General features: G+C 42.7%; 2 protein-coding genes across 3 annotated transcripts in view; one reads left to right on the top strand and one right to left on the bottom strand.

The window, feature by feature from the left end:
• rnf123 (ring finger protein 123) overlaps positions 1-23,376 on the bottom strand; it is a 94,132-nt gene that overhangs the window by 29,953 nt on the left and 40,803 nt on the right. For both annotated transcript variants that reach the window (XM_079242586.1, XM_079242587.1), the window contains exons 31-36: positions 23,283-23,367; positions 20,684-20,823; positions 20,137-20,193; positions 19,922-20,053; positions 18,916-18,991; positions 18,633-18,717 (exon numbers count right to left, since the gene is read on the bottom strand). In XM_079242586.1, coding sequence (XP_079098712.1) covers positions 18,633-18,717; positions 18,916-18,991; positions 19,922-20,053; positions 20,137-20,193; positions 20,684-20,823; positions 23,283-23,367 — 575 coding nt within the window. The remainder of the gene's footprint in view (positions 1-18,632; positions 18,718-18,915; positions 18,992-19,921; positions 20,054-20,136; positions 20,194-20,683; positions 20,824-23,282; positions 23,368-23,376) is intronic.
• On the top strand, positions 2,041-3,645 carry amigo3 (adhesion molecule with Ig-like domain 3; the record flags this gene model as incomplete). Its single annotated transcript, XM_079242437.1, has 1 exon — positions 2,041-3,645. One exon carries the CDS (start codon positions 2,041-2,043, stop codon positions 3,643-3,645), a length of 1,605 nt encoding a protein of 534 aa, XP_079098563.1.

The raw sequence follows: 23,376 nt of genomic DNA, 5'->3' as shown, positions 1-23,376 counted from the left end.
GAGACTTTTCCTCAGAAGTCTATATTTTCCAGCTTCATGTGACAGCTCAGGCATCAGAGCCGTTTCCTGGAGAATAAATCGTCTCATACCTTCCGTTTCTGTCAGGATATATGTGTTTGCTCCTCCTGTCAGGAAGAATAGCTTCATCACTTCACCTCCCAGTCAGCAAGAAGCATGATGGCTGGAATTTTTTTTACTCTCTGCAGGAAACACTGAGATGTGAATGATGAAGATGTAACCCTGCTGGATGCTAAAAGGAAGTTGGTTGAATGGGCAGCATGACCAGCACCGGGTTGGTCATCATGCTAAAGGTCTGATTGTTCAGTTAGCAGAGAGAAATTTCACACGCTCCACTAATTACACTTCTTATTTATTAAGATTTGTTTTCTTTTTATTTATGTTGATCTGATCAGATCTTTCAGATCACGGAGTCTGATTGCTTAATTAATGCTGGTTTCATTATTTATTGGGATGCATTACTTGTCAGAAAACTATGGTGGCTAATGGTGTGATGTAGCCACAAGTTAAATCACATTGAGATTTAAAATTTTTAAAACAAAAGAAAAAACAACTGAAAGAATTCATTTCTATTTGTCGTTATTGGACATTAATTACGGACAGAGAATAAACCTTATTTAGAGTCTCAAACTAAGTATTTTTATTAATTAGTTAAAATAACCAAGCTACTGCAGACTGACACTCACCTTTAGATATCCACATTTTCCTCATCAGATTACAATCAGATCATTTAGGAATTGACAACATGTTTCTGAGCAACATCAGACAAATGAATACTAAACCCATGATTGATTCACCTTCTCTGTTTGTATTGATGAATTTTACTCTCCTCACTGGAAACATGAAGCTCCATCATTATGAGGAAAACTGAATTATTAAAATGATTTTTTTTTAGCTGCATACTTTGAACTATGCGATCGCCCCCGTTGACGTCCCGATCTCAGAGGATGTGGAACCATCCGAGTCCAGTTTGCATCAGAGTGAAACTGAAGAAGGAGCAAGATGCTCGCTCACGTTTCAGCAGCCAATCAAATCCTCTGAGGATTCAGGCTCACAAAGCTCCTTCTGTGGCAACATAAGCCATCAGAGAGGGTGAAAACAAAGCGAGAGAGGAGGAGGAGGAGGAGCTGGGAAAGCACCAGAAGCAGCAGACAGCTCACAGATGAGCTGTAAACAGGAGCAGGCTGCAGCTCAGCACACAGAAACACACTGTGACATCTGGACCGGACTGGCAGGAACCTTACGAGCCTCCGAGGAGGAGAGGAAGGTCAGAGAGACTCCGCTTGCAACTGGATGCTTCAGAGTGGAATTTCATTGAAAATACCAAAGCAGCAAAGGGGGAGAAAGCAGTCATTCTCAGATCAGCCGGAGAAAGCAGATCCTGCACACTCGACAAGCCTGGAGTGGACTGGATGCTGACCTCGCACACAGTCTGATGTTCTGCTGAGGGCGGTGGTCGGCTCAGGTGGCTGTCCTCTCCAGAGTTAAGACAGACATCATTTCACAGGTCGGGAAAAAATCATCATCTGTTTGGTTGGAGAAAAATTTTTGAAAGAAAAGGCAGAAAAAGTTCCATCATTCAGGACTTCAGGCACTGAAAGCAAATCCGTGAAGTGGCTCTGGTACCACAGCAGGAGGTGAGACAAAGTCAAGTTTTGACTGTTCTTCAGCTGAAATAAAAAACGCAAGATGATGCTGGAGCTGCAAACGCCCTGATAAACTGTCTCCATGACGAAGTGATGACTGAGCAAGGTTTAATTTTTCCTTCATTAAACGGAAACAGAAAGCAGAAATAATCAGACCTAAAGACTGACCTGCAGCCAAACCCCCAACACCTCTAACAGGCTCACGTGACTCTGAGAACAGACTGTTTTCCTTGTGGAACTGAAGATCCAGCGCAGCCGGATGCTCTGTCAGATTTGTTACCGTGGAGATGACATGGATTTCAGAAGACTAAGGATATGAGCGACAAAGACGAGGAGTTCATTGGTTCTTCTAAACTACTTACTGCCTGCCGCCGCGATGCTGCATGATGCTGATGCTGGTTTCCATGCAGGGGCGGCACTAACTGCAGCCTCAACAGAGGCAAGCCCACCATGGTCAGTGGTCATGCTGATGGTTTATCTGCAGCTGTCCCAGCTCAGCCAGGTCCAGGCCGACATCGGCCCATCTCCGAGCTCGGCTCCGGAAAGCAGGTGCCTCTGTGCTTCAGACATTTTGAGCTGCACCAACATGAAACTAAATCAGGTCCCGAAAGAACTACAGGAGTATGCCACCACCCTGGATCTGAGCCACAACCAAATTGTATTCTTGGAGGGGGGCAGCTTTGAGGGACTCTCTCGATTGGAGTCGTTACGTTTAGGGCACAACCAGCTGACCACAATCCAGCCAGGTGCATTCAGAAACTCCTCTGGGACCCTGCTCCGACACTTGGACCTGTCATCCAACCAGCTCAGTGTTCTGGAGCAGCATTATTTCCAAGAGCTACCAGGACTGGAAGAACTGCTGCTGTTCAACAACCGTATTGAGCGTGTGGAAAGTGGAGCTCTGGCTGGACTGAGTAACCTCCACAAGGCCTACCTCAGTCACAACCGCTTCACCGACTTCCCCTTCTTCACCATCCAGAACCACAGCCATCCCCACCTATCGATGCTGGACCTATCCTCCAACCGCCTTCGTAAATTGCCCCTGGATGACATATCTAACCTGCCCCTGTCCATCCAGAAAGTGCTCTACCTGCACAACAACTCACTGGAGTGTGAGTGCTCCATGTATGGACTGTTCCGGATGTGGGAGCAGAGAGGCTTCTCCTCAGTCCAATTCTTCAGAAAGGAGCACATTTGCCTGATGTATGGTCTTCAAAGAGGAACTGTAGCTTTCTTAGAGTACAGTCGCTTCTTTGAGAGATGTAACCTGATGCTGGGGGACCAAGATAGCAGCGTCTTGGTGAAAGAGGGAGCGCCGGTGCTCTTGCACTGCGTCACGTCACTGCCCAGACACACAGTCACATTTTTCTGGGTAGGACCTAACCTTGAGTACGTGGCGCCACCGGGGAACAACGGATCCTTAAAGATGTTTACCAACGGCAGCCTGGAAATTGTGGCAGCGGAAAAGGGGCATTCTGGGATGTACCTGTGCATGGCCCAGGGCCAGCAGCGGAACGAGACCTGGGAGGTCAATGTGACTGTGTCGCAGCAACATGACGCTGGAGCTCATGAGTCCTTCAACACAGGCTTTACCACTCTACTGGGCTGCGTGGTGAGCCTGGTTTTGGTCCTCATGTATCTCTACCTGACACCCTGCCGCTGCCCCCCCTGTCCCAATGCCCAGCCCCTGGTGACGACCACACCAAGCCATGGCAATGAGGTTGGGACAGGGAGCGCACAGTCCTCCATCCTCACCACGACCCCACCAACGACCACAGAGGGCCCCGGCCGCAAGGTCAGTACCAACAAGCATGTGGTCTTTCTGGAGCCAATCAGAGAGCAGCAGAATGGCAGGCTGAGGGCGGGGTCGGGTTTACTTCTGGGGGCGGAGCAACAGCTAAAGCTCCACAACCAGCAAAGGGCCAGGGAGACTGACAACTTCGTGTCTGTTTTTTCAGACACGCCAGTCAAGTCGCCATAGCGATATAAATCACTGAGAAATAAAGACTGGCACCACCACCACCTCCACCACAACCCACCCTCCCACTTTATCCCTCTGCACCCAGCAGCAGACCTGAGCAGAACAGCTATGTAATTCCTGCTCCGATGCAGTCTGACATCAGTCAGCACTTCAAGAGCAATTCTCCCAGACAGGTCAGAACGGTACCGTCTGCTCGGGTCTACGCCCAACCACAAACGAAACCTTCACACTGTGACAGGATAGGAACAACCTTCCAAGTTCAGACCAAAGATTGAGAAACCTGAAGAGTCTATGACCAGGTTTAGAGACCTCGGAGACAAGAACGGTCTGATTATGGGTTAAAGACCTCAGTGACAAGACTCAGACCAGTTTAGCAACATCAGAGACAAGTAAAGTCTGAGACCAAGTTAGACACCTCAGAGAGACAAAAAGATTTTGAGACCAGGTTTGAAACTCCAGAGATCAGAAGAGTCTGTGACCAGGTTACAGACCTCACTGACAAGAGCATGAGACCAGGTTAGACACCACAAAGAGAAGAGTCTGAGACCAGGTTTAGAGAGCACTCTGAGAGCACTACCTGGCAATCCCTTTAATTACAGCTCGTCCCTTTAACATTCGCTGCAGATGCCTTCGTATCTCACACAGAGATGTAGAAAAATATGATCTGTTGTAGCTTCCTGGTTTTTGTTTTGGTTTTTGTAAGTTTTAATGCTTTGTTTGGGATTTTTTGCCTTTTCTTTTTTGTTGTTTTTATTGTTTTCTTTTTGTTTTGTTGGTTTGCATACGCAGCTCTGTCACACTGGGAGACAGTTTACAGATGAAGAGCTTTTAGCAACTAAAAATAGAGATGCTCCTTCCTCTGTCTCTCCTCTGGAACTTGATTACTGTCATCATCAGTCGGAGCACAAGCCAGAAAACATATGAAGGGAAATAAATAAATCAAAAAGCTTTGAAACATCAGGTCCTGTAGAAGAGCTGCACTGCAAATTCATCAAGGAGCGTTTTTCAAACTTTTTGTCTTTTTCATCATGTCTTAGACAATAACTGTGAATATGATGGCAATTCACTGTGTGAGAGACTGATGGGCCAAGGCGAACCAGAACCGGGTTTGGTTTTCTTGTCTTCACTGCTCCCTTCCCCACCTTCTCCTTCCTCCACTTGTATCTGTGTGGTAATAAACCTGTTTATCCGCACCACCCAACACCAACTCGGCTCCTCATTATGTTTCTGATGATCTGTGTGTGCGTAGATGTGTGTGTGTGTGTGTGTATGCGTGTGTGCACACAGCCACAATGTTTGCATGTTTAATGTCAACCACATGATTAAAAAAAAACAAGAAAATCAGTGTGTTTGTTCCAGTTGATGAAGACGAGTTCCACATCACCTACACTGAACACTGTGTTGTTCTTCTGAATGATCACATGACCGTTCCCATGACCAGTCAGATCACAATTCACTGCACAGCTGCAACTTTGCATTTTATAAACTCAATGAGATTAATGGGGGGGAACTATTTAATGCAGAGAAATCTGACAAAAGATTGAAAATGCTTGTCAGTTACGTCAGAGGTACACAACATTTCCATTAACAATAAACCCCCCTTTTTTTTTGTTATTTCATATCCACAATGACTTAAATGTCAGGGCTATGTTTATAGTGAAAGAGCATTTCCACAAACACAAAGCAAAGAAAACCCAAGGGATTGGGACTAATCAGCTGCGTAGCCATAACAAAAAACTAATCAGTGAGATTAAACAGAGAAAAAAAGCTTTGATAGGGAGCAGAAACATTTGACTCTGATTCATGTGATCTGATGAGTTCAGATTTATCCTGTTCTAGACTGATGAGACCATCAGGGTACAAATAAAGGCAGAAGAGATGCAGCCATCATGCCGAGCGCCTAATGTACTCGCTTGTGGGGAAAGTCTATAATCTGGGGTTTGCTGCAGTTGGTCATGTGTAGGTTGTTCAGCAAGACTGCATGTCAGTTGAGTATCTTAATATCGTCAATAAGCAGGTTATTCCATTTTTTCCCCTAGAACATATTCCAAGATGACAATAGCAGGATTCATCAGGGTCAAACTGTGAAAAAGTGGTCAAATTGGGGAAACAAGCCACAGTAAACGCATGCCATAATCAAAGCTAATGGCACTCAGAAGAAACGTTAGCATGTTACAAAGTTTTTTGACCAGGTAATGGAATCTCAAACAAGATTCCAGGAACTTTCCGACTGTTGTCAGTGAACAAGTTTCAGAAGAGACTCAGCAATGAGAGCAGCAATGAAGACAACAGACATGAAAGATGAATAGAGGTGGAGAGGAAAGAGGACATTCGATAATGAGTGGTAGAGGACTGTTCCAGGAAGATTCAGAATAAAACGACAAGGTGGATTATCATTATCTGTATCTCAGCTCCATCATCATGGTCAGTAAATGCACCTTCATCATCCTCATCATCAGCTACAGTCCGTGAACACAGTGTTTTCTCAGACTGGCACAGGAAGAGTCTCAGTAGAGACCCTGTTACAGAGTTCAGGATACAGAACATGTATTTAAGTAAAAGTGAACAGTTCCCGATCATGATCCAGATGTAGCACAGGCTGAAGAACATGAAACAGAATTAAAAACGGACCCGCTACATGGCTGGACTCTCTGTCCAACCTTTATATGAAAATTTTGTTGACACAGAGTTTGTTTATTTCTAAATGAGCCAATACAAAGATTTCTGCAGCATCCAGGGTCCACAACTGGGTTTCATTCATCTCTGATCCATTTTCTACAATGAGTGAACCTGAAAAGGTTGTTTAATGTTTAACCGGAGGTTGAAAGCCATGTTCTAAACTGTGAACTTTGCATCTTAAATCCAGTAAGATTGTTGAGCCTAAGGGGTGAAACATCACCACCAGCTGCAGTCCAACACGTTTCAGTCTGAGCCCATCTGGCTGAGAGCCACAATGAGTCGTTCAGCCTGTAGGCAGAAACAGCAGGCCAGCCGGGTAGCACCTCTGGAGGAAAATCAAAAAATGTCTGTGTTTATTCTGCAGAAGCTAGCCTGAACACGAATAAAGCCTGCCTCCATTAGGAAGGTATTCCCAACTGATGCTCCTGCTGCAGCACTTCACTAAAACACACGGCATCAAACTTTGATGACAGCACAAAGTAAATAAAAGCTAGCGACAGCCGCACGCTCCGAAGAAGAGCTGGGAACAAAATTTGCAGAGCATCATCCTAAATGATTTATAATGGCAAAGGATGTAAAACAGAGCAAAGATGAAGAGTTCTGGTTCTGTCCAAGGAGCTTCAGAGAGGAGGAAAGTCTGACTCAGCAGTTGCTGGTTGGTTAACCCTCTGACAACTAACTACAAAACACAACAGCTGTTTCCCTGCAGTCGGGTGATACCTGGAAACTGATCCCACCAAGAGTTGATGGTTAAAGAGATCATATCAGGATTTTTTTTATTACAGCTTTATAATATTATGCTAATGGTTTCATGTTTTGTTCTCTGGCACAATAACCTGAGTCCACAACAGACTGTTTATAAAAAGTTGCACATAGTCTCCGTGACGTCACCCGTAGGTTTCTGAATAGCTGAATTGAAGCTCAGTGGGCGGTTCCTACCATCGCCATCTTGGCAGAGGATGCGTGTCGTCTCTCCCGGAAAATACAAATGTGGGCAAAGAAGTAGAGAGGAGGGCTGTGAGTATGGGGTGGACGACTGACATCGAGTGAACTCCGTGCTGCCTGTAGCTAAGAGCTAACAAGCTAACGGAGGAAAGCGGGCTAAAGCTAAGTCACGCTGTTAACCGGCTAAAAACCACGATTGTTCTACGTTCTTCAAACAGGAAATCAGATACCTGCCAATCAAAAGGACACGTCCCTAAATATGCAGAATTTTGAGATTAAATTACTTTTAAACGGGGGAGTTTGAAAATAAACCACTCCTCCCACAGTTGTCATGAAGGTAAACCTGACCTATTAAACCTAAAATGATTTTTTGTACGAGGCTGTAAACATGTTTGTCATGTATTTCCGCTGCCTTTTTAACATGGGAGTCTATGGGAATTTGCTGTGTTTTGGAGCCCCTAGAGGATGAGAAGGGAACTGTAATTTTATGCACTTCCACATAGGCTTCACTTTTAACCGCCGGAGGTTGCCGCTTGGTCCACATGGTAGAAACACAGTGCTCCCAAAACACCAAGAAATCCCCTCTGATCATGGCAAATGTTTTCTTTACATTTAGCTAGCCAGCAATTTAGCATTCTAATCAGACATATTAGCACCTTGATAAAACTTTTAGCTTACTAACCTGCTAACACAGCTTTAACACTGTTAGCACGGTGCTAACCAAGCTGTTAGATAACTTGTAAGTTGAATGTATGAAAATACTAACTATTGAAATGCCTTAAAGCAACATGTTAGCAGTTTGTTAGCACTCGTAGCTAATGTTTACATTAGCATACTTATGAAATCAGTTTATATTCCCATCCAACACTGTTAACCTAATGCTAGTCTTCCAGCTTACCAGCCTGCTAACCCTGCTATTTCACTGTTGGCACAATGCTAACCGTACTGTTAGCATTGTTATAAAGACCATCAGAACTCTGCTTATCAACATGATAGACATGCATGATACTTTTGGCATTATACCAACTAACCTTGTTAGCGTTTAAACAATGCCAAGAAAAGCAGCCTACAGTTTATGGTAGCGCAGTTAAATTTCTATAAAGCAAGTAATCAGAACTTTGCTTGCATTCAACTGATTTCTTGTTCTTCTTGTTACACACACCATCTGCCTGTTTTTGGACTGATAGCACAATGTCAGCCCGAGTAAGAGGGTGGAGCTGTCAAATAATCACCCTCTGTTACAGATGGTGATAATATTTAAAACCCCTCATCAGATAACACAAACACTTTTCTGACACTAAGCCTGGTTCCTGCCATCTGTCACTGGTTCATCTTGAAATAAAGCAGCAGGGTTCTGTAAGCAGGTTCTGTTTGGGAAGTCTGGACAGCACCAACGTCATTACTGACACTGAAGATGATGTTTCTCTGATTTCTGAGAAGTTTTAATGGAGTTCATCCTGAGTAAGATCACAGATTCTCCTCACATCTTTCTTCTACACTAAATGCATTTCAGATTTCCCCTCAGTAATGGTGTTAGCCTGACTCTTAAGGGAGGGAACACACTGCAGCAGTCAGTTTTAGCATTTTAATGCTCTGCAGTAAGTGTGTGTAGCTGTTCAGATCCAAACCAGCAGAAATAAAGCCCAGCATGTGCTGCAGGAGACTGTAATCAATTACAGCAGTCAGTTATAAGAGGTAATAAACAGCAGGTTAATAAGAACGAACCAACAGAATATTAACCTGGAAGCATCAACGGTTTAATTACAGAGCCTTGAACAGACCACTGTGCTCATCTGATCAACGTGTCTCCATCTGTGCTGTGAAGACTTTTCATCATCACACTCACTTAATTCTGTGTGCCATTTATAGAATTTATTGAGGATGGTGTTTTCCACTTACAATAGTCAGAGAATCTGAGGTGACTCCAATCCAGAACATCAAACCTGACCCAAAATCTGTGTTGGTCCTCCAGGATCCCAGCCTGGAGAGACTAACATGTTTGAAGAGTAAAGAGACCCCATGTCTCTGCTGGAGTCCTGCACCTGTCCAACCCAACACAAAAACATGTGTTTATATGTCTGAAATAGTTCTGAGAAACATTCTGGCTGAACCTGAAAGACCATTAAGTGAAAGATCTGAACTACAGATGCAACGAAACAGTTGCTACCACCTGCTGGTAAACACCGGAAACACCATGAAACAAGGTGAGAACAACAAACGGAATGAGACTGATCATGATTAACCACTTAACAGCAGGGAGAAAAACAGCTGGATGGAAATGCAATCGACTAAAAACAGCTGGATGAGACATCTTTTCTACTTTATAAAGGAGATGAGCAACAACACGGCAGTTGAGGCTGTAATACGTCCTGTTTAAACAATGATGTTGAGACAACACAAAGGTTTACACATTAACACAGATTTGTGTGGATGAAACTGCAAAAAACAGCCAACCGCCTCCAGAGTTAAAATTTCTTGCAATGCAAAGTGAGTTCTTTCAGTCTGAACTAGAACCTTCTGAAGACCTTAAACTGCAATCACACACACACACGCACAAACCTGCAAAACCCACGAAAAGCGCAACAACAATGGCGGACCTCTGTGTCACGTTTGTGCGGCAGCATCTTTTTAATTCACAGTCTGTTGAAGCAAAACATACTCAGAGTATTTATGCCGTTAGCGAAGATGCAGAAGTTACATGCGCCAGATAAGCAACGCCTGGCATGTCAGACGTAACACTTCTGTTGTGTTTTCCAAACTTCTGAGGATGCGGCGCACACCTGGATGTGTTGCTGCAAAGTTTCACTGCCTTTCTGAAGGCCTGGTATGCGCTCCACATTGTTTCATGTCCTATTTATGTTTTCAGCTATGCAAAGGTAGTTTTTATTCAGTTGTTAAAACGTTTGTTATTGCACAAAGCAAAAGTTTGTGTGTTAACGTTGTAGTGTAAAGTGCCAGCCTTAAAGAACAATTGTAGTTTCACAAAGAGGTTTTTGTTTTTTGTTTTTTGTTTTTTTTTTAATAAAACCAGTAAGAAGATGTTTTTTTCTGAATGTTTGAACAGCAGAGATGGAAACAGCTGAGTAAGAGTTCATCATCCAGCTGCAGGAACTGAAAAGCTTCCTGATTTCATCACTTGCTGCTTCCAGCGCCATCCACACAGGATCTCATGTCTAACTCATTCTCTTCCTTTTGTCCACTTCATTCCTCTTCTTCCCGTCCCTCCACTTCCTCAGATCTATCTCTCCAACCTGTACTCATCGCTTCCATCCTACACCTCTCATCTATCAGACTAAATCACACTTATCTTCTGTCCTCTGACTCTCCACATCTCTTCTTCCTCCTTTTAACCCTTCCTGGCTCCCCTTCCTCCTTTTCTCAGCCTGATCTTCCTCTTCGCTCAGACCAGTATGTCTGGCCTCATTCCCAGCTGACAGATGAGAATGAAGAGGAGCTGGTGCCCCCACTTAAGCATGGACACAGAGGTGAAACCACATTTATCAGTGAACTGAAAACAGAAAAGAAAATTTTCTGGACTCTGATGAAACTTCCTTCAACACGGCCTCCATCACAGTCTGCATCGTTTTAAAACAGAGAGACACAAACGTCACACAGAAGACCTCTGGGTAATGCCGTGCACGCTGAGACCTGCAGTCAACTGAAGGTGAAAATGAAATATTGTGTGGAGGTGAGTCAAACTGGGTCGAGTTCAAAGAGTAAAATAAACTTCCAGGATTTTCACCAACAAATAAACTGAAATGTAAAATTCACTGTGAAGGAGTTAAAATGAGAATGAAACCTTTCACTGATCATTACATATTTATATTGTTTTATTAAAATAACTACAGGTCATTTGACTGAGGCTCGATGTCTCCATCTGAAGATTGATGAAAGAACCATCACTGCAGCACAAATACTGTTCACGCAGCAAATTTCCCAGAATGCTTCATGGAATCAATACATCGGAACGCAGATCAGGTTACAGATCAGATTCATTTGGTTAAAAAAGTCCAAGAAACAAAGAATCCTCGGGATTATATTACATTTCATGTTTGGCTTTTTTCTTTGAGTCAATGATGAACCGAATGATGATGACGGTACAGAGGAGGTGATGAAGATGAAAATGTGTTTTTGAGGAATATTCAGTCAGAATAATGAAAAGCTCAGTTAGTTAGTTAGTTAGTCCTTTTAGGACCGTCCGTTCAGGCTGATCAAGAAGATGGTTCAGAACCTGGAAAAGTTGGTTCTCAATGAGAACAGTTCTTCATGAACTGTAACGTTCTCCTCTCAACCAGAAGGCTTGTTCACTTCTAATCTGACTGGTGAGGAGTTCCAGTGTTTGGCTGCTCCCATGAGGAGGCAGAAATCCTAACATGGAACACACCAAAACAACGGGAAGAAACGCAGCTAAAATACTCCACCAAGCATTGACATCCAAATCAAACTCTGTTCAAACTCCAAGCAGTTATATGTTAAAAAACAAACATAAGAACATCATGGTTCACTTCAGAACTTCTGCTAATTTCTCCGTTTCAGGCTAAACCAGACAAACAAGGCTGGACATGAAAGTAGCGATTCTGCTGACTGCGAGGATGTCCGTCTCATCATGTGGGACAAATGATAGCTAAAAATCAGATATCATGTCTAACTTTAGCTGTTTTGTGGTCAAATGTTTGATTCCAGCTCTAAACGCTCCTGTTTTCTCCAAAGACTGTTTTTATTTGAAACAAATCATGAAGACTGGTAGTTTCCATGGAGATGAAGGAGTGCCACAATTACTTAAAGATGTAATACGTAACTTTCTGATCTTAAAACTCTGCGTTCCGGACTTGTTTGATGACATGTGTTATGTATTTCTGGAGCCGCTGCTGCCCAGCAGTGTCTCGAGGCAGAGAAACGGCACCATGCAGCTTTTTTCTCTGGGATGCTGCTTGACGTTGCAGCAGAGTTTCGCTTCACGCTAGAAAACACACTGGCCGTTTTGATCACACAATGTTGCTGATTCAGCAAAGAAACGCAAGAAGATTAAGCGAGAGAACGAGACAAAACAAGAGTCATTGTAATATCATCTTGTGCTGGCTGGAGAGAGCTAACAGGTCAGGTAGGATGCAAGATGGACGCCATATTAGCCGTCGATAGGGGTTGCATGCCATGAAAATGGAAGTTCGACAGTGTGTCTTTAACACGATACACTGTATTGAGCTTCATTTCTTTCTGGATCACTGTGTTGTTTCTGAGGTGAATTTGGGAGCCATCTCTGGATTCTCCTCACTCTGACCATTGATAGAGGTGTCCGGTGTCACGATCGACCAATGGCTTCCTGAGACATTTACCTCTGTAATGCCTCTATTAAAACATCTGGAAAACGCTTCAGGTTCACTTTTTTCCTCGCCAGACGTTACTTCCAAGACGAAATGAGCTGCAACTCCCTGGTTTTTACTGAAAGTGGTTTCTTTTAAGAGGAGAGATAAGCGTTTATAGCTCTACTGTGTTCCAGGTGAATTTACTCTGACGCAGTAACACATCTCCTCTGGTACTTCTGAAGTAATCTCACACGGCTCAGCTTTGTTTTGAGACAGAGACTACACAAAGTGATGAAGATATACTTGAATTATTATGGCTAATACATTTCAGACAGACAAATGGGCTTCAAGAAGAGGTTAAAGTGGAGTGAACATGGACCGGTTCACCAGAACGCACCAAGGTTCAGAGTCTCCAGAACCAAAACCTGAACCAGTCTCTCCCTGAAAGCAAAATGTTTGTCTCTGAGCTGCTTCTTTATGTTTTATTAATATCTGCTCTGAAGTGATGCAGCTGATCACATCTGCACATGTGACTCTGCCTCGGATGGGTCACATGACTGAATGAGCTGACAGAACAAACCCGAGGAACCGAACAACCTCTGAAGTCCAAAAAGAGCTGGAAACATGGAAGTAAAGCTGGGAGTGCATCTGATGCAGAAACTCACATGAATAATGCAAACGCACACAGTCACAAGGCTCAGTTGTCATGGCGACAGGCATGTTATCTGCACTGAGATGGAGCTGCGGCCTAGTTAACACAGCAGTGTGTGCAGGATGGTTCTGATCAGCACAGGTAGAACTCAGCTGAGCATAGGTAGAACTGGACTAGTTAACATGAAGCCGACAGATGTGTTCAGAAATATCTCATGACAATAATTCAACTCATTTATCACAATAATAATCTAAAAGGTTTTATTATAAATCCCCTGATTGGAGTTTTTCTGATCAAAGTTGAAACCATCAGAACCAGCAGTCACTGATTTTACAAACTCAATCTAATCTGATAAAATAAACTTTAGGAACATCTGTGTTGCGATTTGGGTTGAACACCCATGTAAAAATATGTTTCAGATTAGTTTATATAAGAAATATTAGCTCAAATAAACAGCTGACAGGGTAAAGATGCTCAAATGCAAAGAAAAAACTTTAAAAAACAAACATTCTGGTTCTGGAGATGTTTCATCTACATTTATTAATAATTTGTACAAAGTAATATAATATTGTAGCGTCCGACAAGGCGCTCTGAAGAACTGACGGAGACTCGTTTCCCAAACAACAGCTTTTTTTTATTTTTTTTAACCTCTAATGTTACACACTCCCGTAACCACCCAAACAACCAACAACTCCTGAAAAAAACCTCTCAGCTCGCTCTCGCGTTTGCACGCACTCAGCCGTTAACTCATTGAGCTTTTCTTTTCTTTTTTTTTAACAGTCACTAGACACGAACGTTACTGTGGGATCGCTACTATATTCCACTGTTGGGTGGAACAGATAAACACTGATATTACATAATGAATGTGGGATATTTCTTTAGTCTAGTAATGGTAATTACTTTATTTCAGATCATTTATTTAAATAAAAATAAACTATGTTGGTGGGTAGATATAAAAATGTCAACGTCTCAACAACTAAACATGTGTTAGGTGCAGGACTGGTCCGATGAGGTCGAAATGTCAACAGGATGATGACGAGGACTGTTTACATCCAAGCTGTAATTGAATAGGATTTGTGGTTCAATTCGTGGTTCAGACGTGTCTTTTCAGGGTTTTTTTTGGGGGTTAATGACCTCATTAGAGAACATTAGAGAACCCCTCCCTTTTGTGGGTAGTGTACATATAACATATACCGACAAGGTCATATGTTATCTTGGAGTTTGTGCCTCCGAATTTTCGAGAACCGCCGCTCTAAATGACCTGATGTTGCAAATAAATATCAGTGCAAGATGGTGCAATATAAAAAGGACATCTGTTGACACGTTTGTCTCCACTAATGTGAAATCCAGCCTGCGTCCTTGAGCCAGCACACTTATTTCAGCTCTGCGGTAGACAAGCTTTAAAGTCCAAAATGACTGAAAGAGGAATCATTCAGACTCCTGAAACACAATCCTCTGAGCTGATGGGGAGTGAAGCAGCATTCAGATGGAGCCATTAAAGCTTCTGTAACGCTGTGGTGGAAAAAGCCGACGTCCCCCAGCACCGGCCTCTCATAAGCTCATTATCCTCGGTCTGAATCTAATCTGTGGAAGGCAGAAAGATGCTTCTGTGTCTGTCAGCCGCAGCTAATGGACAATAATTAGCACCATTGATTTCCACGTGGTGGTTGGGGGGGGGGAGTCAATACTTGAACTATTAACAGCAAGATCGGGAGGGCCACACTGACCATCAGCATGAAAAATAAATCTGGGATGAAGGCTGTGAGGAGGACGGCTGTGAGATGGAGTTAAATCTGATGAGGCATGAGTGTGATGAAGAGGAGGAGGAAGATGAAGAGTATCTGCTTCACAGTCGTGAAGAGGAGATGTCTGAGCTGTGCGACATAACTCTCCGTCTGAATCAGCCAGCAGAGCAGAATAACGCTGAGCTGTAACTGCATGTTAACATTAAAGTAGAACCTTCAGCTCTGCTGATCTCGCCATTTCTTCGTCAGCGTTGCATCACCACCAATCCAACCAATCGCCAATCAGCTTTACCAACGGAAAACTAAACCTCATCTCAACTCGGAAAACCAAGATTAATGTCTGATCACCTGGATCACCGTGGTAACAGATGCTGCAGACATGTTCCCATGTTGATGTTTTTGATGATTTCGGTCAGTTGATCTGAGCATGATCAGAGCCTGATTACCTTCTGGTCAGTGTCTGAACTTTGACTTTTGTAAAACAAACCTAAATGCAGTTTCTTTTCATGTCACGTAAAAGAAATGCTGCATCAGATGTAATGTGCATTCCTTTAAAAAAAAAAAAAAAAAAGAGACAAGAACAAAGAAAATGGGCAGATAGAAGGGAAACACACAGGTAGGCTGAAATCTGACTAAAAATAGAAAATATCCAAGAAAAGAAATGAAAACCAAACAGTCAGAAACAGGAAGTCTGTTTGAGATCAAACTTAAACCAGAAGAAATGTAGTTTTCAGGTTCAGATGAAGAGAAGTGAACATGAGCTGAGGGTGAGTGGATGGAAGAGATCATGAACTACCAAGCTGATAAGACAAGGAGACGATGCTGGAAGTTTGGTTCTAGTCCAATAAAGCGTAGAAGGATGAGTGTGTGAAGACAAGCGTTGTGATGAATGACGAAGCTGGAATGATGATCATGACAATGAAGATGACAATCATGAAATGGTCACAACGATGACAGTGGTGAGGAAGAAAATGACAATGAAGATGATGAAAATGATTTATACTCATCTTTTAGGAAACACAAACTCAGTCACATGGACAGAAACAATCCATCTGTTACACACACTGGAACATGTGTGTGTGTCAGACCCAAGATGCAAAAATGTCTCCTGGTTATGAACAAACAGTGAGATTATCAGAGCCGAAGGTTTTACTTTCATGTTAACCTGCAGTTCATTACGGCTCCGCTTTATTCTGACCCGTGTTGGTTAACGAAGGATGCTAATCAGCTGAAATTAAAATGCGCTCGCTGTTGCCCTGCAGGAGTTTCTGGGTTTCCATGCTGAGTTCTGACCCAGAGTTTGACTCTGATAAACACTGCTGCACAAAACAGCATGTGATCTGATGGTATCTGCTGCACCACACTGAGTTTATAAAGTGGTTTGAAACATCAGAACTGTGAAGAATCATGTTAGAGAGCAGGTTCGGGATTGGTGTAACAAAAGGAACTGGTACCAAACAGAACCTAGTTCTGATCTTAAAGACCCGACAACCTCAGGTTAACTTCTTTAAAACTGTTTCGTTGATGCTACGAATCATTATACACGTTCTACATCTATGTAACCTGAAGAAATGAAGAAGCTCGAAGAAGAAATCACAAAATTATATGTGGTCTACATTTTACTGACATGCATCACATCACACACACTCCCTTTAGAAGAAAAGCAACAACACCACTAAAACAGCTTTATAAATACTAAAATACAGATATAAAACTCAATAAATACGCAAAAAAAACATTGTAAAGTTTCAAATGAAAAGTGCATAAAGCCTTTAGATAAACTAAGAGTCAATCATTTTGTTCTCATGGATGTGTTTGGTGATTGTTCTCGACACATCAAGCTTGTAGAACTTTTTTTTTTTTTTGCAAGGCTCCGAGAGGTATCGTTTGATTGGTCGGACATTTGAGGTGGGCGTGGTTAACACAGACAAGCATTGATCTCTTTCTCATGTTTTCTCTTTTAGCATCCAGATCAGTCTGCTTGCCTAAATGCTGGACAAGACAGAAAAGAAAAAAGAAAAAAACACAGACAAGCATGAAGCCGACAGTTGCCGCTTCAGCACTTCTAGCTGATGTAGGTAAACCTGATTGTTTTTATAAAACAGCTGATCGAGGTAAAGACAAAGTACAAAATATTTTTACACCATGTGGTGTGTGAACACACAGATTCAGCCGCGTGCAAATCCTGCCCTGCCGAGGACGAAGTTCCTCGTTCAACATGAAATAACAGGGTTCGATGCACATAAAAGCAGACATCGTCGCCTGCAGTGATCCCTGCCTCGCTGCAGACGAAGCTTCTCATGGAGTATAAATGGACCAGATGAAAAAGATTTTGTTGTTCTTGCAGCCTCAAGAGCAAGAACAAAGTTCTCGCTTCTCGTGGAGTCTGTAACAAGCTGAAGAAGCAACATCCAAACTGTCCCTGTACTTTGTTTTCACTTTCCCCTCGTAAAACAAGGTCATGTTGACAGGTAAATAACTCTGCGATAACCTTTCAACTTTCTGTTGTGTGACCCGGAAAATGGCAAACACGAGCAGGGATCGGTTTATAACTAAAGGATGTGAAAACGCTCTATAGCTCTACATAGGTAGTTGTATCTGCACAGGGACAAAAGCTCTTCTATATTTATGTTGCCAAATGTCAACATTTTTAAAGGATGACTAGTTAGGAAATTACTTTAAAATTACTTCAAACTGGTTTTACGTCCATGTGGGCAAGGCCACCCTGGCCACCCTTCTAGCTCCACCACTGGTCAGAAAGTATCTCACTTGTTATTTTGTGGTATTCAGACTTGATTATCCACCCAACCAGCAGCCAGAGGGACCAGACCCTCTCCCTCTCTCTCCTCTGCAGACTTTCATGCTGTAATCGGACCCTAGAGGTACCGGGAGATAATGCCTTTGGACCTGTGTCAGTCTCAGAGTGGCTCATCTTCATCAAGATTAAAGCATAAAGTCGTTGCTCTGAGCTCAGATTAACAAAACTGTGAGCTACCCCTCTCTCTCTCTCTCTGTCGCTTTATCAGCAATCCGTTCAATATTTTCAGTGAGAAAGCCAAAGCGAATATGTTTTGTTCAAGCAGAACTTCTGGTAAAACATCATCAACACACCTCAAGCTCCCTTTTCCTCTCTCCGCTTTGATAAATAAATTATCAATACAAGGATTACTCGAATAATAATTTGGATCTTTTTGTGTTTCAGGATTAAACAGGATCTTGTTTTCTGTTTGGGTAATAAATCAGGCCTGAGATGAGGTTCTAATGGGCCGAAAATTAACTTTATATCAACTGCGACAAAAATTCCCACATCTCAGGGTCAGTAAATGAAGCAGGACATGAAGCTGGATGGAGACTGGACCGTTTCGCTCTGATCTGGTTCTGGGTTTAACAGAACTTATCGGATCACTGACTGGCTCTGTTGAAACACAATCTGATTCTGAGACCCATCAGAAATTTAGAGTTTGCGTAAGAAAAAAAAAAACAGCTACAAACATCCAACTACTGAGGAACAGCTGATCCGATCAGCTTATTGATCATCCGACTGATCAGCTGTTTCCCATCATGCACTGAGGCTGAGTCAGATGCTCAAACCCAGAGCTCCAACGATCAAAGATAACCCAGCAGCAGCTGATCCTCAGTCCTGGGCTGACAAACTGGTCTTACCCTTGTCTGTCTCCATCCACCAGGATCCTGACCAGTATTCCAGTAACAGCCACCAGGATGGGGTAGTGGTCCACGCTCTCCAGACCTGCACCAGATAAGAAGCCCTTAACCAGATAACAGAGGCTGGGTTCCAGCTCACACATCAGTCTGGATTTACTTCCCAACTTCATCAGACATCTGCACAACCAACCAGCAGATTATCTATATGTTGTAGGTGTGTAAGGTGTGCATATGTGTGCGTGTGTGTGTGTGTGTGGGTAAGGGTAAGGGTGTGTGAGCCTACCTGGCAGTCTGAGGTTTACGACTCGATCAAACAGGTTCTTCTCAGCCGTCACTCTGTTCAGCACCTGGTTTAACAGCTGCAGAGAAAAATGTTCATGGAAACTCAGAATGAAGACTGGATGAGATCGTGATGGTTTCATTTATTACATTATAATTGAAACTAAATTAAACTTTAATTAAACACTAATGACACTCGTTCAGTGTGTTGTGCTCTACTCCGTAGCTGTTGTCTGTCATTACCATCACAGCAAATAAACAAGAAAGAAAGGATTTAAGTTACTGATTCATCAAGTCATCATGTCACGAACACACTGTCAGCAAGTCATCGAGTTACCAGTTCTACAAGTTATCAATTAACCAACTCACTGATTATGTACGTCACCAAGTTACAATGTAACCAACTCACTAACGCACCAAGTTACAGTCACAGAATTACCGAGCCACCAAGTGTAACCAACTTTAGTCTTTAAGTTATTATATCAAAATGTTACCAAGTCATCAGCTTCCTCCCAAGTTACCGACTCGCCAATTTATCAAGTTTCCAGGTTACCAAGTCACCAAACTACCAAGCATTCATGTCATCAAGGTAACAAGTTATGTCACTTAATCACCAGCTTACCAAAAGGTTAAAGCACCAAGTTACAGTCACAGAATTACCGAGCCACCAAGTGTAACCAACTTTAGTCTTAAAGTTATATCAAAATGTTACCAAGTCATCAGCTTTCTGACACCAAGTTATCAAGTCACCAAGTTACTGAGTCACCAATTTATCAAGTTTCCAGGTTACCAAGTCACCAAACTACCAAGCAGACATGTCATTAAGGTAACAAGTTATGTCACTTAATCAACAGCTTACCAAGTCGTCAGATCACCTAGTTAGTCACCAAGTTACAGAGTCACAAAGTCTAAAAGAGTTCTACGTGACATGAGGAACAACTTCAGCTTGATGGGAAATAAAACCACAGGGTTCATGGTGAGCCAAACTTCAGGTGTACAAACTGACTCACCTGAGCGAGTCGGCGCAGCAGCAACTCAGCGGAGGGACGTGACCAGTCGAGGAAGATCTCTGGCACCAGGGTGACGGTCATCTCCAGAACCCGCAGCAGGCTGACGGACAGATCGAAGCAGGTCGCGCACACCTGCATCCAGGTTCACATCACAAGTTGCTGGTTAAACCTGAACCATCCTTCACGGAAAGACCTTTTCTGGTTTTTGGGATTACCTTTAGTTGACGAGTGTCCACAAAGTTTCTCTCTGGACGTTCTGCAGCCTGCTGTATCTGGAGAGAGGAGGACATGAAAACAACAGATGAATACATCCCAGACTGCAGACCCTCGACTGGCAGGACCACGGTCTGAAGATGCTGCAGCTGCAACCTGAACCAACAGTCACAATAATCCTTCTACAGGTCCTTCTGGTGTTTTGATTTCTTCACAACATGACCCAGATTTATGTCCACTCACACCCCGGTTTCAGTGAGGTCCTGTTGGTCATGCCCACTTATTATACAGTCATTCATGAAGCACTTCAGGACACCAAATTGGACCTTATGACCTCTTCTGTGATTGGTGGACACATATGGGTTATTCTTTCATATTTATGGATGAAAGAAGAGCCCATATGAAATTGTAGGATAAAAATGTATAACATGGGACATTTAAAGTTATATTATAGTTCTGACCTGCTGTCAGTGGGTCAGAAAAAAGAAAAAAAAAAAAGCATTTCCATGTCCAGTGAATAAAACGTATTATTCTCATCGCACTTCTTACCTCCTGGATCATGCCGATGAACTCTGAGAAAGCCCAGTTAAGCTGGTTCAGGACGCTGTTGAGGAACGAGGCAGCCATGTCTTTGTCCATGCTAAGCAGCTCCGCCATGTGTCTCTGCAGCAGCAGCGACGGACAGGGCTCTGGGCCAATCAGACAACAGAAGACAGGTCAGAGATCACAGCCCATCTGATAGACTGAGATGAGACTGAAAACCAGAAAGCATCGGTGCTGACTCTAGAAGAGTTTTAATCTGGGTGAACTCACCATCTTTGGTTAAATTTATAACACCTCAAACATCAAACACGTTGCTGCCTATAAATCATGCACCTTTTCCAGATTCATGTACTTCCAGTTAACACAGTGGAGGTCAAACAAAGCAAAGTAAATGATGGCGTTCAGGAAGATGTGAGACATTGTCTGAGTATTTCTATGATTAAGCTCTTAGAACCTTGAAAAAAAAGTACATCTTTGTGATGTTATTTATCCTTTTATGTTATCCTAGAAATATTTCAACTTTGAATGGGAGAACTACCCATCAATCTAGTTCCCAGATATCTGGAACTTCCTGCTGCTTCACGTCTGTTTCTGACAACCAAGCAGATAAATCCATGGAAAATTATGGAGTTAGATTTGTGTTTTTATTCAATGAAAAAAAATATGCTGGGAGGAAAAAGTTCTGTATGGAAAAAAATTATTTGATAGTAATTCTTTTCACACTGATCGCAAAATAATATTTGATCATAAAAAAATTTTTTAAGTTTGGGACCATTCTGTCATAGAATAACTAACAGAGAAGGACCTTAAAAAAAAATAAATAAATAAAAAAAAAAAAAGAGAGAAGTGCTTTACGAGCCATTAGTGATCAATGCAAACTGTCCTAAGCTCCATTTGATCCCAAACATTCACAAGACCCTTTTCTAGATATCTTTTTACTACATCCTTCTCTTCGGATGAGTTTGTGAGGAGCCCTGAAGGAACCTCCATCAGTTTCTGGATTTGAACAACTGGAAAAACCAAAAACGATGCAAAAATTCATCACACGCACTGGTCTACAATCAGCTGGTTGAACCCACCTCCTGTTACACAGAACGGATTGCATGTCACATAAACATCAGTTTTTTATCGGAGTGATGCGTTTTCGTAGGAACCACCTTCATCCAGTCTGATCTGCGTTGGGACTCTAGCTATGGCGTTGCCATGGTTACATAATTATAATTCAAATTCCAAGCTTTGGACAGAGACTGAGGAGGAGGAGGAGGAGGAGGAGGAGGTTTCATGCAGTGATGAAGGACTCACCTGTACCACGCCTTCTGGACTGATCAGGTTAAAGATGAAAATTAAAAATGCTAAAAGATCTGAGGAGTTCAGACAGCTGATTGTTTTCTTCTTGTCATCATTCAGCCTTCATCTTTACTCCACATTTGACATTTTCATCCGTTTTATTTCATCTGAACAAACTCTGACGAGGAGGAAACTAAATGACAAACAGGGTTCAGAGAGGAAGAAGAGCAGAGGATGAAGGATGAGGCAATAATGGGGATATGACGAAGATGATGAGGATGAAAGTTCTGCGGGGAGTTGCAGCTCCTTTGGGAGAACTGAGGAGTCAAGTGTTCGCTATGACAGACCATCATCCTCCTCCTCCTCCTCCTCCTTTATATCAATGTGGACAGCTTGAAACTGGAACCTGAGAAGCAGCTTAGAAACTAAGTATTGATCATCTGTCATCTGAAGGGAATTCATCCCTGGAAACACAGAGGAAGACAAACTACTGCAGCACTGAGGAAGCTGGACTGGGGTCAGTGGGGACAGTGGGGACACTGAGGACGGAGAGGACAGTGTGGACAGTCCAGGTGGAGAAGCCACAGTAACAGAAAAGTGAACTTACTCTGGAAACTAGCAATGGACAGGTCTCCTGGAGGACATGCAGATGAGGAGCAGACAGATGGAGGTCAGAGATCGTGCAGGACAAAGATCGGAACATTGAAAATCTTCAGACAAACTGGGCGAGACACAGAACAGTTCTGGTTCTGATGAAGCCCAGTTAACCTGTACTGGTTTGTCAGGGGCAGACGGATGTTCACTTACTGGTTTAAGTCAGATTATATATTGCTATTATTATCATTACTTTATTTAAATCATTTGGACTGTCTGGTGTTGACCCATCAGATCCTTAATTTCCTCCCTTTTTTTCCCCCCATGTCGTCTGCGGCTCGTATGAGATGGAACGTAATCCTCGGAATCACAGTTTGACTGCAGATAATCTGAAAAGTTATCCGACTTTTGGAAACACAAACATCAGCTGATGATCTGGTGAAGAAGAACTGATAATCTCTGATCCTGCTGTTCATCTAAAAACTCTTTGTGTTTAGATCTGTTTCCTGAAATAAAACATTTCTCTACAGAAACTTCCAGAAAAACATCAGGCAGACAGAGAGGTGATTAAAGCTGCAGTAAAAATAAACCTGCAGGAGTGGTCTCAGGTTATTTATGGATGAAAGAAGAAGCAGCAGCTCTGAAACAAAGCGATGAAGAGTCAGAAACTAATAGGATTAAAAAAATAAAAATAAAAAAAAAAATCAGGTTCTTCTTCACTTACTCTGGAGGCTGGGCAGGTTGGCGTCCTCTGGTTTGGTCTTCAGCAGGTGAGGAAGACGAGTGTATCTGTAGCCAAAACCACAACCCTGCAAAGA

The sequence above is a fragment of the Telmatherina bonti genome (assembly GCF_933228915.1).
Source record: "Telmatherina bonti genome assembly, chromosome: 6".
NCBI lineage: Eukaryota > Metazoa > Chordata > Actinopteri > Atheriniformes > Telmatherinidae > Telmatherina > Telmatherina bonti.
The sequence above is the reverse complement of the archived record's forward strand: the minus strand, read 5'-3'. Positions and strand labels throughout refer to the sequence as shown.